Raw genomic sequence first — 14,356 nt, 5'->3', positions numbered from 1 at the left:
AAGACTTTATTTGTTGAAATAAACTGAACCAAAGTTTATTCTATTCATTTGAACTGTATTTTGGTTGTGTAGTAACCCTGCCCTCGTTTTACTTGGTGTGAGACTCTTCTGTTCATTCCCTTTATTCTCAATTCATTCTCTCGTTTCCTGATCTCTTTCTCTTTTCTCTACCACTGTGTATGTCTTGTCTTTGTATGTACATTGCGTTCAATACGTGACTCAGTCTGGCTCTCAGTTGTCTGTGAATCAGGATGCTGTCGACCCTTTATTGGTAGCAGGTTCTCCAGTCGTCCAAGCAGTAACCGACCCATCTAAAACTCCCTATGTTGATTCTGTGGATACTCCTCTACCCTCTAGTTACACGACTCCCTCCTGTACACCTCTTCCACTGGAACTCCACATAGATGAAGATGGTGGTTCAGCCCCTACATCTTCACCTCGTTCCACTGTAATTGCATCATCTAAGAGCCTTCAGTACTCCCAGATCCAACAGAAGGATGATGTTGGCACTGTCACTTCTGAGATTTCATGTATTGAGAGCTTTCTTATGTCCAGTACAGTCAAACCTTCGAGTCAAACTGAAGTCAACAGCCCTACACATATGTCCATAACTAAAGTGTGTACTAGTAAAGTCTCAAGTCCACTGGGAAAGAGCCTAAGCCCAGTAACTGTTGGCAGAAGTTCTAGTCCTGGTCCTGCAGCCGGGAGCTCTAGTCCCATAGTTGCTTCCAAGAGTCCTCTTACTCCATCTAAAATCCCTAGCCCCATTCTGAGAGCCAAGAGTCCCAGTCCTTCTGACATTACATCTAAAAGCCCGTTCCCTAAAAGTCTCAGTCCAAGTCCACAAGCAGTGACAAAGAGTGATAGTCCAGTGACAGTGCCAAAGGCCCCTAGTCCAGTAACAGTGCCAAAACTGTCCAGTCCAATTCCAAAAAGTGCAAGTCCTCTGACGCTCCCAAATATCTGTAGCACGGTAGCTGTCCCAAAGAGTGCTAGTCCAGAAACGGTTCCTATGAGCGCTAGTCCTGTGACGATTCCAAGACTTTCAAGTCCATTTCCAAAAATTGCAAGTCCTATGACAGTTCCTAATATCTCTAGTTATCCAGTGATACCCAAGAGCTCCAGCCCTGAAACCATCCCAAAGAATATGAGCCCAAGACTTTCAAGTCCAGTAACAGTTCCCAAGAGTGAAAGTGCAGTTCCTAAGAGTCCTGCTTCAATCATTAGAAAAGCTTACTCTGTTCCAGGCACCGGTAGTCCCAGAGCTTCTCCAGTTTATCTTGCTGCTGTACCATCAAATAGCCTGTATGCCCCTCCTACAGAAAATCAGGGAGGTGAAGCACTGGATTTAACATGGCCATGTCAGGAGCCCGTATTGGATGATGCTTTAGACAAACTCTTGTGCTCCGACTCCTCTCAACCGGGTGAGAACCAGCTACCTGCCTCTGTCATGCCTGGAGATGAAGACAGATTTTGGGAGGAGGAAGATGGAATTTACCCCGATCTCAGCCAAGAGGGAACCCTGACACCCATGACTGAGTCCAGCTGGATAGACGAGTGTCTCACCCCCTCTACCTGCCCCGGGACACCGGATGCAACGCTGGAACTGCCCACACAGCAACCCTCCGCCGTTGAGCGGCTATCTACTTCTGGTCAAGTAGGAGGCTCAACTGGACTCTCCCAAAATAAGCTTTGTGCTATAAATGATTTAAGACCCCATGTAGTCTTTCTCTTATTTGACCATGTAGCCTAAGAAATAAATGATCTCTGACAATAATAGCAGAATGGCTTTGCCAGATGATTGTTCAAGCAGAGTGTATCTCTCGATGCTGAAATAAGCTTATTTTGGGAGAGCTGTGCAATAGTACAAACATGCAAGTGAAGTTCCTCAATCTGTGTGGTGTGATGCATGTGGTGTCAAATTGCAATTACAAAAGGGCTTCAGGGAGAAGGCTCGCCGTAGACACCGTTTGTGGCTGATGTTGAAAGCTTTGGTGAAAAGATGTCTACACACATCCCCACTTGCTTCATTGACATCGCTGCATTAGTCATTGGGCCTGACGTATCATGTTTACTCAAGTTTTTAATCAATGGCTGTCAATGCAATAAGATTGCAAAAGTCCACAGTAGAAGGGATACTTTTTTTTTGTTGCTGCATATTTGCACTGAGAATGTGCACATTTATTCAAGAAACATACAAGGATTCTGCTTCTTTGAGCTTTGGCCTTGCTTTGGCATGTGTAGATATTTGGAGAAGCATTTTGTGATAGACCTATGTTGTCATGGCTGTTCGGCATGCCTCGCCACAGGTTCCCAACTCGTGCTCAGTGGACTTGATGGTAAAGAGTGAACTTGAACAGAGGGCTGTGCTTGGCTTCTGCAAACAAACACGATTGAATACTGGGACTGAGGAAAACTGCAGTCCATTTTGACGAGCCTCTTCTGAAGCCAGCGCTTGAGTGTTTTTGCCACACAAGTGAGACGTCCAGTGCTCGGCCTGTCCTGAAGTGGATTTTCTCATGAATGGCACAATCCCAGCTTCCAACTCATCCTTTATCGTCCACTCTCCAGCTCAAGTCAGTTATCCGCCGCACCAAAGAGACCTCCAATGTGCATCCGATGTTCAGGGAGGGTATGTTGAGACGTAAAATGGGACCAATCATTGTGAATAAAAGCAACTCGCAGGATCGACTTATTGAGGAGCTGCAAGGGAAACTGGGGATTGGGCGAGTGGGGCGCAGGCGCAAACAATATCCAGATGATTGGCTGACCGAGGGAGTCATCGTTATGTCCAACCCACAGCGAACACGGGAAGAAAGGATACAGCCATCTGTGGACAAGGTAGACTCGAGAGGTCCACATAAAGAACTTGTTAAGCCAGTTGGAAAAATTAAATGTCCTACTGATGGTGTAGTTTATGGCTGTTTGGCCCTTTGTCAGGGGATCAACTGGTAAATATTAAATACATTTCATCACATTGCCAGTAAATTTTTCTTTGTTTTTGGCAGTCAGTTCAAACATTTTTAGTTCTCGTGCCAGTTCAGTTTTACTTTTTCCTCTTATCCATTCTGACTGTTTTTGTATCTTATCTGTTTGCTCTCCTTCTTTTGCTGTTTCCTCCTTTCCCCTCAGATCACCATCCCTCCCGAATCACCTGCCCCACAGAGAAAAGTCCTCCCCCCTCCTCAATCTCCCCCAGCACCCAAAAAGCCACCCCCAGTCAAGCAGACTCCTCTGCCGCTACCTCCTCCCCCTCCCACCCCCCCCTCCTCCACGAGAACCCACCCCTCCTCCCCCCAGGGAGCCTACTCTTCCCCCCAGGGAGCCTACTCCTCCTCCTCCCCCCAGGGAGCCAACACCTCCCCCTGTCCAACCCCTTCCATTACCTAGCCCCCCACCCAAGCCCGCCACGCCGCCCCCACCTCCCAAGGTCTTTGTATCAGTGGCTTGCCAGACAGAGTACGACCCCGTCTTCCCACCGATGCAGGCATGGATCAGCTCTCTTCCTCTGTGCCTATCCTCCTCTCTCACCTCACGCTGTCTTTCCACTTTCTATCAGCCACTTTCTTTTACACTTTGAGCCTTGTTTGTGGATTACTCGGTTATTTATGGTGGTTATGGAATTTGTCGGGTCATTGACTCTCAGTACCGAAACAGGTAGCCTGTTTAAAGCTTTGTCTGAAATCCAGTCAGGCCAGGTTATGAGGGGTGCTGACATTCAGGCCAGAGAGACTGAGCCCCTTTTCTAATTCTGACATCTGATGGCGCCAAGAGCCGTGCGTTCAGAGCGGAGAGGAGAATTTAAGAGCTTAGGGGGAAAGTGGAGTGGAACTCCCCGATGTTCCCGTTACACTAAGTGTCCTGCCATGCACAGGAATGGCCAGCCTGCGGTGCAACCGAAACCTAATCTGCCACATGATAGCACAGTTACCACCACAATTATAGCATGTCTCACAGGACTTAAGTCAACAGGTCCCATTAGGTTAGTCACCGGTTTGTTGATGTTGAATGTACTGACCATCACATCTTGAAGTCTCAAGGTGTTTTTAGTGAAGTCATTTGGTGAAGACTTGTGGTAGTAGATTGACATGAGAATTATTAAATATGCATGCGAGTCAACTTTTATTTTGTCAAAGGTAAGGAGGTCATTTGTGTGTGTGGGTGGGTGGGTGGGGGGGGAGAGGGAGATGTAAGAGAGAATACATGGAGGAGAGATGCTATTTTTTCTCTCAGAGGAATGTAGGACTCATGAAGCTCCAATATCCAAACCATCTGAGAAGGTCTGTGTTTGCTTACATTGCAGTAGACAGACACACACTCACACACAATGTTGATATCAGAGTCATCATGCAGGCCTGAAAGCATGGATTAGGATTGATCAGAAAATATTATGTCCTGGTTGATGTGTCCATGAATTGCCTTAATATCTTCTCTCTGTGCACCTGAAAGATGGGACACCAAATCACCATCAAGAAATGTTTAGGATCAAACGGGGACTTTACCCCTCAGAAATAAATACATTTTAAGGATTTTTCTTTCAGTTTGCAATCACATGGACCAATCACAGTATGCATACTTCACTGCAGTTCCTCTTGTAATGGTGAGAGTACGTACCCTGGAGCAGGAGCTGAAAAAAGTACCTAAAACAGAGTTCCAAGAACTTCAAACGTTCTCAGTTCCTGCTTTACGGACACAGAAAAAAGCGGTACTCTATCCCAGGGTTCTTAGAACCCCCAAAAAAGTTCCTGCGGTTTGAAAAGGCCTTAAATTCACTTTCATTTCTCCCTACAGCATATGTCATATGTGGAGCAGGGTCGTACCAGCCTCATTTTTAGTAGAAGAGACTAACGATCTATTCCACTAAACCAAAACCAATTCTTCTTAAATAAAGAATTCGTTCCTGAATGCAAAATTTCACAATAGATTGTTTTTTACCACAAGCATTGACAGTATGAGACAATTTAATTTATGTTGTAAATGTGTCACATTGTTTACTTGGTGTGCTACCAGCGATGCAGGCAGCGGCTGCTGTTAATCACAATTACAAAGACAGCCACATGAAGTAAAGTAATTCTATCAGGTTTATAAAATTAGGTCATGACACTTGGTCAGTCCTAAATGATGACAACATACTGTATGGAAAGCACAACAATTACACTAACGATGACATTATGTGTTGTTATTATTATTATTATTATTATTATTATTATTATTATTATTACTGTCAGGTCCTCCATTGAAGTATTTACCACATACGATTTATGAAGGTGTTTCTCTTGTTTTATCAACCCCTTAAACATGTAATGAAACCATTTTATTCGTCCATCTCTGTCAGATCCAGTCACAGGGAAAGACTTCTCCCACCGCTCCTCCGAAGCCGGCCAACAAGCTGGACAACATGCTGGGGAGCCTGCAGTCCGACCTCAACAGACTCGGAGTCCAGACGGTGGCGAAAGGTGTCTGTGGCGCCTGCAAGAAACCGATTGTTGGACAGGTACTGGCACAGAGTCCTCCACATTTAAACAAAGACGAAAGTTCAGATCTGTTACACAAACTAAATCTGAACTTTTAAATGCACGCACACGCACAGCCCATGGTATTTATGCAGTAAATACCCAGGAGGCTTATAAAACATAATCCTTGCAGTTTTCTGGTAATAGTGTGGTGAGAAGCAGATTGCAAATTTCTTTCCCCCAAGTGAGATGGGTTGTGCAGTTTTGGCTCGCGTCCTAATAATCATGGGCTGACTGCTGATTCCTTAACGTCACTCAGTCTATCAATAACTTTATTTAGTTGACAACCAATAACTGGAGTAATTTAAGCCTGCGTCATACATTCTCTGTCTGGAGGGAGGCTGTGGCTCAGTCCGTAGAGTGGGTTGCACACTAATCAGAAGGTTGGTGGCTCAATCCCCAGCTCCTCCTGTCCACATGCCTGGGTGTCCCTGAGCAAGACACCGAACCCTAAATTGCTCCCAATGATGTACCATCAGTGTGTTGTAAGTCACTTTGGATAAAAGTGTCAGCTAAATGAAATATAATGTAATGATTCAAACTGAACTTTCTGCAAGCGTTTATGTGGAGACTTTTATATGTAATTATTAAACTGAGATTTTCTCCTCATGTATGTCACTTAACTGGCTTAACTATTTTTTGTAGTAGCTGTCTTTCTTTTAGCAGATTGTTTTTTACTTGCAGGAAATTCATCATATCAGAAAAGAAAATGTTATTTTACTCTACTTTCGATTTGAAAATCCCAGAGATGGACAAATTAAAAGCACATCTGTATTTTAAAGTTAGATAAATGTAGACATGAAGCCAAAACTGGTTGTTATTTCTGTTAAACTTGTGTTGTGAGATCTACATCTGCTACTGTTGCCGTATTCCCTTTGCTTGCATGCAAGTACTGTGCTGCACTGATTTCCTCTGCTGAGCCACGTCTTTCCCTTTGCAGCTTATTACATTTTAATGCACTGTGTCTCCCCACACCAGGTGGTGACTGCCATGGGCAGAACGTGGCACCCTGAGCACTTTGTGTGCACCCACTGTCAGGAGGAGATAGGCTCCAGAAACTTCTTTGAGCGTGATGGGCAGCCTTACTGCGAGACAGACTACCACAACCTGTTCTCCCCGCGATGCCACTACTGCAACGGACCCATACTGGATGTTAGTAATGCATGCATTAACACACACGCCCACGCATACACAGACACACACACACAGACACACAGACACACACACACACACACACACACACACACACACACACACACACACACACACACACACACACACATACATACATACATACATGTATACCGTATACAGGCAGTTAATGATATTTATTTATTCATAACTTAACGGATTAAAGCCTTACTGGAAAAATCACTACATGTTGGAAATTACAATTCTCTATTAAGCAGACAGGGACAGTCAGGCGAACACATCCGAACACGCTCAAGCACACGCGCGCACACACACACGCGTGCGCGCGCACACACACACACACACACACACACACACACACACACACACACACACACACACACACACACACACACACACACGGCGCTAGAGGCACTCAAAGTGAAGTGACTTCCAGTTTCCTTGTGCATGCAAACAAATGTTGAGCAGGAACATATTACTGAATAACATTTGAAAAGATTGAAATTTAAAATACAGTAATGACTTTATAGTTACTCTCTCCAGTTATAAATATGCTGTTTGCTGGCGGGCAGATATCAGTTTGTTTTTCTGTGTTCAGTGACAGACTAGTCTGGGATGTAAGTGAGGTGCAGGGTTGGTGGTAATCTCTACCAAAAGAGTTTGTAAAATGTAATTCAGGTCATGAATTCATGATTCATGATCAGCTGTTAATGCGAAGCTAGCTGCAGGTTGGTCTGGGAATCTCTCCAAACTTTATTGCTACCTTCATGTTAAGCTGCAATATTATTTTCTTTTCTATTTTCCATGTTGCATACATAAATTGGGTGTTGACAATTTAGAGTTTTTAAAAGGCACCTACAGTAACAAGTAATCAAAGACATCACTCTTGATGCTGAATAACTACTAAAATATTGTAATTACTTTTTAAATGAGTAATAATTTCCCAACACTGACGCTGACTGACAAACTCACTTCTCTCACTTGTCAGCACTTGTCAGTCTTATCTGCCTGGTCATACACTCCCATTGGGGTTTTTCTCTGCCATTGCTCATATGTGCGCACACGCAGTGCCAGAGGGTCTGAAAGGGAAGCAGACAGTGAACAGTGGACTTCAGCGTGGGGAAAGGCCAACATGAGTCACTGTCAAGACTTCCTAACTGATCCTCATACATCACTTCCAGCTTTCTTTCTTCCTTCTTTACTTTGTCAGGGATTTTTAAAGTTGACAAGTTGGCTTTTGGTTTGTTATTGGGAATAGGTGATTTTTTGGGGGGGACAGTGGTCCAATGGAAGCATTCATCAAGTCATTTTAATCAGTACATAGTAGGGGTGGGTGTTATGGCCCTAAAATAATATCACAATATTTCAGGGTATTTCTGCGATAATGATAATCTCGACAACATGACAAAATAATGAGAAATATCAAATGAAAACATACAAATAAATATAAAGGGACTTTTAATGTCAGAATAAATGTGTTTGCCTTCAAATATTTCGTAAAAAGTAAACAAAAATTATGTCTTCGTTCTTTAGTTCGTAAACAACAACAGTAAGATTCAGTTAGATTCAGATTCTCTGTAAAATATTTAAGCCATGCTTGTTGCTTTGTGTAAGTTGCGTTGTTACGGTTACGATGTGTAACAGTATGACATGCTTTGAATTTTTGCCATTATCACGATATGGATTTTTAAAATTATATTAAAGATTAAAACAAAATTATCACGAACAATAGTATAGGCCTATGTCATACCTATAACACACAGCACAGTTATTCTTCTGATATTTCAGACCCATGGTCGTGCCGTAGCTTCTAACTTGTGCAAACCTCAGTCAGATACAGTAAATTATCAATGAGTCAGACTAGATTAACATATTCAGCCAGACAACCCCACTGCCCCCACACTCTCTCTGCTGCACGGTGATAAAGAGGAGGGATGGCAGGTTAATAAGGTGGTGCAGTTTGGTCATTTTGTTAATAAGAAGGACGACAAATCCCCACGTAGTTCCAGTTGCATAGGTGGGATTGTATCCTACAAAGACCTGAGGAAACCACTGAAATTAAATTTTTTAAGTAAAGGCAATTATATATATAATTTTTATATTTATATATAATATATTTTTAACTGTTAAACATCAGGGTTGAATTGCCCCTGCCTCAATATTTAAATTTAGAAACTGAATCTAATTATTGGTGTTTTACATTTCTCCCTCTTAAAAACACCCCTTTACAAGATTGCACCCCCTGGTGGTGAAGCTGCCTAAAAATGTATAGATCTCTGTTTCATTGGTTTACAGTGAGTAATTGTTGCCGTGCTGCAGAAACTGAGCAGTTGTGGATGTTTTAAAATCATGTGTCACATGGGCAGTGTGAGTGTGCTTCCAGCTGAAGCTGCTATCTGGCCTGGAAAACATGAGCCAACAGTCTTAAAGTATTACCACTCTTCCCATGGGTCCTCTGTGGACTTCACCTGCTGATTTCTGGCCTCTGAATCACTGTATTGTTTCCATACAGACAGACTGCATGTTGTTCTTATTTTAGATTACCATGATAAATCACCTTCCCCCCCAGTTTGTTTGACCTAACTCAAGGAGATAGTGACAAACTGACCGTTTGCTTTTCCTTTGTTTTACAGAAAGTAGTGACAGCTTTGGACAAGACTTGGCATCCAGAGCACTTCTTCTGTGCCCAGTGTGGAGCCTTTTTTGGACCAGAAGGTACCAGCCACAAACCGTGGCATGTTATGGATCAGAGATGTTTTCGTTAGTCGTATTAAAAGAAGTGTACAGTGTGAGTCAGTGTGTGCCTTTGCTGCCCTCTAGGTTTCCATGAGAAGGATGGAAAGGCGTTTTGCAGAAAGGACTACTTTGACATGTTTGCCCCTAAATGTGGTGGTTGTGCCCATGCTATCCTGGAGAACTACATCTCTGCTCTGAACTCACTCTGGCACCCTGAATGCTTTGTCTGCAGGGTAAGTATCTGTTAGTCTGAATTAAAAGAGATCATCCAACATTTTTTTCCAGACGGCTCTCCGCGATAAAGTCAACAAAGGGACACACATTTGTGAATTGAACTAAAACATGAAACTTATAGTGCTGAATTATTTTAGCGTTTTGACTTCTGATCTATTTACCTGCCCAGAAGGCTTTGGTCCTTCTTTCAAAAAACAAGAATTATACTTTGGACAATATCAACTTTACAGCTGTATGTGTCAATCTGGTGTCGTCTGAGGTTACAATGAAAAGATGAGTTGCTTAAAACAGTCCAATTAAAGTCAGTATTCCTTTTAGAATTAGCCATCGTCTTGCAAATTGTCTGACATTCATCACTGCACAGGTCACTGATGAAACCCAATGCATTATATAAATATGGACTTCAGGCAATCTGTTTTACAATGAAACAACATCTAATATTTACTATTAAGCCCAGTTCAGACCAAATAATTGTGATGAGATGAAACTGTTTTTGAGGCAGCAGGGGAAACGTTGCAGCAGTGTGAACTGGCTTGTCTCAGCTCAACTGAAGCCTGATGATGTCGCCTGTAGTACGGCTTGCGAAGCCGCCGGTGGACAGTTTTACGGTGTCACGTCTTTCAACTGCCAATCAGCTCGTAGGAAAAGTCAGTGACTCATGCGAGTTACAAACCGTCAGAGATGACAGTTTTGGATAGAAGAAAGATGAAAAAGAGGATCCCCTCATCAGTTTACATCATCATTTATGTTTTACGAAGCTACAAATTATTTGGAGATAAAGTTTTAGCTGAATTTCAGCAGCAGGACCACGCCTCAACCACTCCCCCACTTCCAGTCACACTCCTGTAAATATCCACCCACTCTAAACCTCGGCCTGTTCACGTTTTCTGCATCCCGCCCTCCCTCCCTCTTGTTAAACCGTTTCACTTATGGTTATCATGTTTCATAGCCTTTATCCTTCCGTCCCACATGGAGATCTCGGGGATCTGCAAGGCCCGGGAGCCGCAGTGGATCCTCGACTAAGTCTTCCCCAAACCGCGAAACTCTCACCCTGGCTTAATCTCCCCCAATCAATGAAGGTTCGCCCTCAGCCGAGGCGGGGTCCTAGCTAGTGAAATCCAGTTTATATCACCTCAGGATTCATAAACATGATGCTGCCTTTTGTTGATTATTATTATTTTTTTCCCCATTTCCTTCCGGAACGTTGCGGGCCAGATAGATATGACCCTCGTGTGTGAGACAGACCATCCAATGTCAGCCTATTAACATTCACTGTCTGTTGTGTTTTTCAGGAGTGCTTCACGCCATTCATAAACGGCAGCTTCTTTGACCACGATGGCCAGCCGTACTGCGAGGCCCACTACCACGAGCGGCGGGGCTCGCTGTGCTCGGGCTGCCAGAAGCCCATCACCGGCCGCTGCATCACAGCCATGGGCAAGAAGTTCCACCCCGAGCACTTCGTGTGCGCTTTCTGCCTCAAGCAGCTTAACAAGGGCACCTTCAAAGAGCAGAATGACAAGCCCTACTGTCATGGCTGCTTCGTTAAACTCTTCAGTTAGACCGCATTTGTGTTTGTGCAAACGTGCGTGTACATGCATACATCTGTGTTTGAATGCACATGCGGATGAACGTGCACTCGCGCGTCTAGCATTTAGGAGTCAGTTGTTTTTCAGACAGATTTGTCAATCACATCATGAGAAAGGTGAGAAATGTCTCTGACTACTAACTCATGACAGAGGGTCTTCCCTGGCTGTCCAACCTCTCAGGTTTGACATTTCAGTCTTTCACAAAAGACATTTTTTAACAGAACCCAAAGAGATTTTAATTTAGAGTTTTATTCCTGTGTGCAGCAGGGACAGGAGAGAAAAGATGCTCATTTCCCCTTGTGCATACGAGAAACGAGTTGAGAGCCCCGATTTGTAAAATATTTTATTCCCCATTACAGGGCAATCCCTTGCATCATATGGTGATGAGTGTATGTTGACATAGTTTGATGCAGTTATGAGACAGTTGCTTGATTGCATGGACCATGGAGAGTTGATTTAAGTAGTTTTAAAGTATGTTGAGTAACCAGTGCTTGGCCATTGAGTGTTGAAAAAGATGTATTTTTCTAACTTTGAAAACTGTTGAGGTGCCATTTAAAATAAGCATGAAAATACTTCATATGTACACAGACACACAATGAACCCTCTCATCTTTTTTTAAAATAATCGTCCAACCTCTTTGCACACTCCAACAACCGATCTCTTGATGAGACCATCTTAAGGTGCATTTTATAAGTTTGTGTCATCCAGATATTAGTTCTTATTTTTCTACAGTTGTCCTGTGATGAATGAATCCAGATGTTTTCTCCATTTAAGCATACATTTCATTGACATTTGTGCTTGTTTTTAATGCAATTTTTACCCACCAGGGAGTGAAATCAAACATCACAAAAATATCACATTGAAGCTTTTCACCTGTAGCAACATTATTTTTAGATTTACAGCTGTAGATTCATGGGACGTCAGTGTGTGTTGTGTCATTTACATTTATAAAAATATAAAATTAAAATGAATTAAAGTAAAATGTTTAAAAATTTATGAACATTTGGTGCAATCTATGAGAAAACCAAGCCAAAACAAAGTTGATTGTTTTTGTTCTGGAGATTTTACTGCTGTATCTACCCACAATTATCAGAACATTCAAACAAATTTTATTCTGAACAAATGATGCTCAAATTCAACATTTTCATTATTCTACTGTTGCTACTTCTGTGCATTTATCACTGTATTAAATTGATTAATTAGGCCGGTTAAAGGTTTCAGATGTATTTCTCCTTTTCATTGAGGAGATACTAATTTCTATATGTGGAGTTTAATCAGCACCAGCTGCCAGTTGCTGTTACAATCACAATCTAAATTTATATACCTGTAAGACGCTCGACAGAACTGTGTTTTGTCATTTTTAATGAAAATTTATATATTTTTGAGCTGTTAAGAGCTCACACTGATATGCAAAGAGCTGGCTCTACGGGCATGTAGCCCAGTAATAGTTTACCCTGGTCTCATTCCTACACACGCACACAAGCATGCACGCACGCGCGCACACACACACACACACACGAGCTTGGATTCCAGTGTGTCAGACTTCAAAAGAAACGCAGCCTTCAGTATTTTTTATTAAGAATCATGAACTATGATCCTGTTGTCAGAGTGGTGTCAGTGCAAAGCTCACTGATGGAAGCTGGATGTTTGCTGGTCAGGAAACACAGGCTGAGCCTTTAGCAGAATTTATATGACGACTCGTTTCAACTTCATTTTCCTTGTAGCTCTGTTTTTGCCGGATGAGGCATTATGTGGGGTTTTTTGGACAACGTTTCTTGTCTTTTAATTTTGATCCCTGTGTGCAAGGAGTGCACAGTACCCACACTCAGATTGTTTTTGAGAAGATATTTCTTGTGTTCTTGTGCCAAATGTGTCAATGCAATAAGGTCTTATACACTGTGGAGTTCTCAGCCTTTTTCCTGTGATTTGACTCTTTTTGGGCTGAACTCTGGGAGAGGCTTCATCTGCTGCGGTGCATCTTAACTCTGAACTGTACACTGTAGTAGACAGGCCAAGGAGAAACCTGCTGTACAGAGTCATTCAGCAGACAGTGTAAGTGTTCCCTTGTAGCAGACTCAGATTCACAGGATGCAGCAGGGGCGAATGTGACTGTCGGAAAAGACTTCAACATTTACGCTTTCAGTTAAATTGTGTATGCCTCTGAAAAAAGAACAGGAATTGAGTTAATTTTGCTCATGTAAATTTATCTTCTTTACAGTATATTGCCTTATAGTTTTTGCTTCTGTCACAGAATTCATAAAAAACAAAACAAAAAGAAAGCCTTTTACCGTTATTGGTACTAAGTGAACTTTGCTTTGTAAACGGAGACATATTCATGTGATCTTTTACCTTTTGAATTTCCTCATGAGCCATAAACATGTGTGGCTCTTTGCCTGGGTGGGGTGTAAACTTTTGTGGGTCCTGATTGCTGATTGTTTAATATTCCGCAAATAAAATATAAAGTATTTATTTGCATTGTTTTGTCACTTTTTTGCTTTTTATTTTCACAGAAACCTTTAATATTCAACATTTTGCATTAAATCAGATCTTTGGCACACATTTTCACAAAATAGATGTAACAAAATCGGTTGTGTTGGTGTACTCGTGAATGGACCAAGTCATTTCATAATAAAAAGTGCTTCTTTGTCTATATTTAGACTCTTATAAGGGACTTCTGATATTCACTCTGCTCTCCTGACAAACCTGCTGACTCTGATGGTTTGCTTTTATTGTGTGTTTTTTACCACTTACCTTTGTGTTTCTTTTGGCAGTGACACGTTTGTCCGCTTCTGAATATCCCCAACAGGAACAATCCCCCCGCGGAAAACCGAGTGTTTCTTCGTAACATCTCTGACTGTTAGAAACATTCCACAAAAAAGACAAGATTAAGAACAGGTAGCACATAAACAATATGATTACAACAGACATTATAAAATAAATGTATTCTTCTTCAGTTACAATTGAATTGGACATGTTTATATGTAGCAAAAAGGAGGCCTGGGTCAGAGGGACCCGAGGACGAGGGTTGCGTTGGGCATGAAGCCTGGGTCACAGAGACCCGAGGACGAGGGTTGCGTGGGTCATGAGGCCTGGGTAAGAGGGACCCGAGTGATCGAGTTGATCTCCCCATTATTA

The 14,356-nt window shown here is 42.4% G+C and overlaps 1 protein-coding gene across 3 annotated transcripts in view; it reads left to right on the top strand.

Moving 5' to 3' along the window:
• The window catches only part of LOC138203485 (paxillin-like), a 34,204-nt gene extending 20,514 nt beyond the window's left edge, over nt 1-13,690 (top strand). Inside the window, exons 7-11 of one of the 3 annotated variants that reach the window (XM_069158401.1) lie at nt 5,336-5,494; nt 6,492-6,665; nt 9,299-9,380; nt 9,486-9,634; nt 10,928-13,690. In XM_069158401.1, the coding sequence (XP_069014502.1) occupies nt 5,336-5,494; nt 6,492-6,665; nt 9,299-9,380; nt 9,486-9,634; nt 10,928-11,194 (831 nt within the window). In that variant the 3' untranslated portion in view covers nt 11,195-13,690. Of the gene's footprint in view, nt 1-223; nt 2,842-3,132; nt 4,182-5,335; nt 5,495-6,491; nt 6,666-9,298; nt 9,381-9,485; nt 9,635-10,927 lie in introns of those variants that run through there. The other 2 variants (XM_069158384.1, XM_069158392.1) reach the window with 2 other exon arrangements.
• Nucleotides 13,691-14,356: the final 666 nt, after the last annotated feature.

Source organism: Embiotoca jacksoni, unplaced genomic scaffold (genome assembly GCF_022577435.1).
Source record: "Embiotoca jacksoni isolate LCO1_2020_lvr unplaced genomic scaffold, fEmbJac1.0.p SCAF_1, whole genome shotgun sequence".
Taxonomy (NCBI): domain Eukaryota; kingdom Metazoa; phylum Chordata; class Actinopteri; family Embiotocidae; genus Embiotoca; species Embiotoca jacksoni.
Note: the sequence above shows the minus strand (reverse complement) of the source record. Positions and strands in the feature narration are given on the sequence as shown.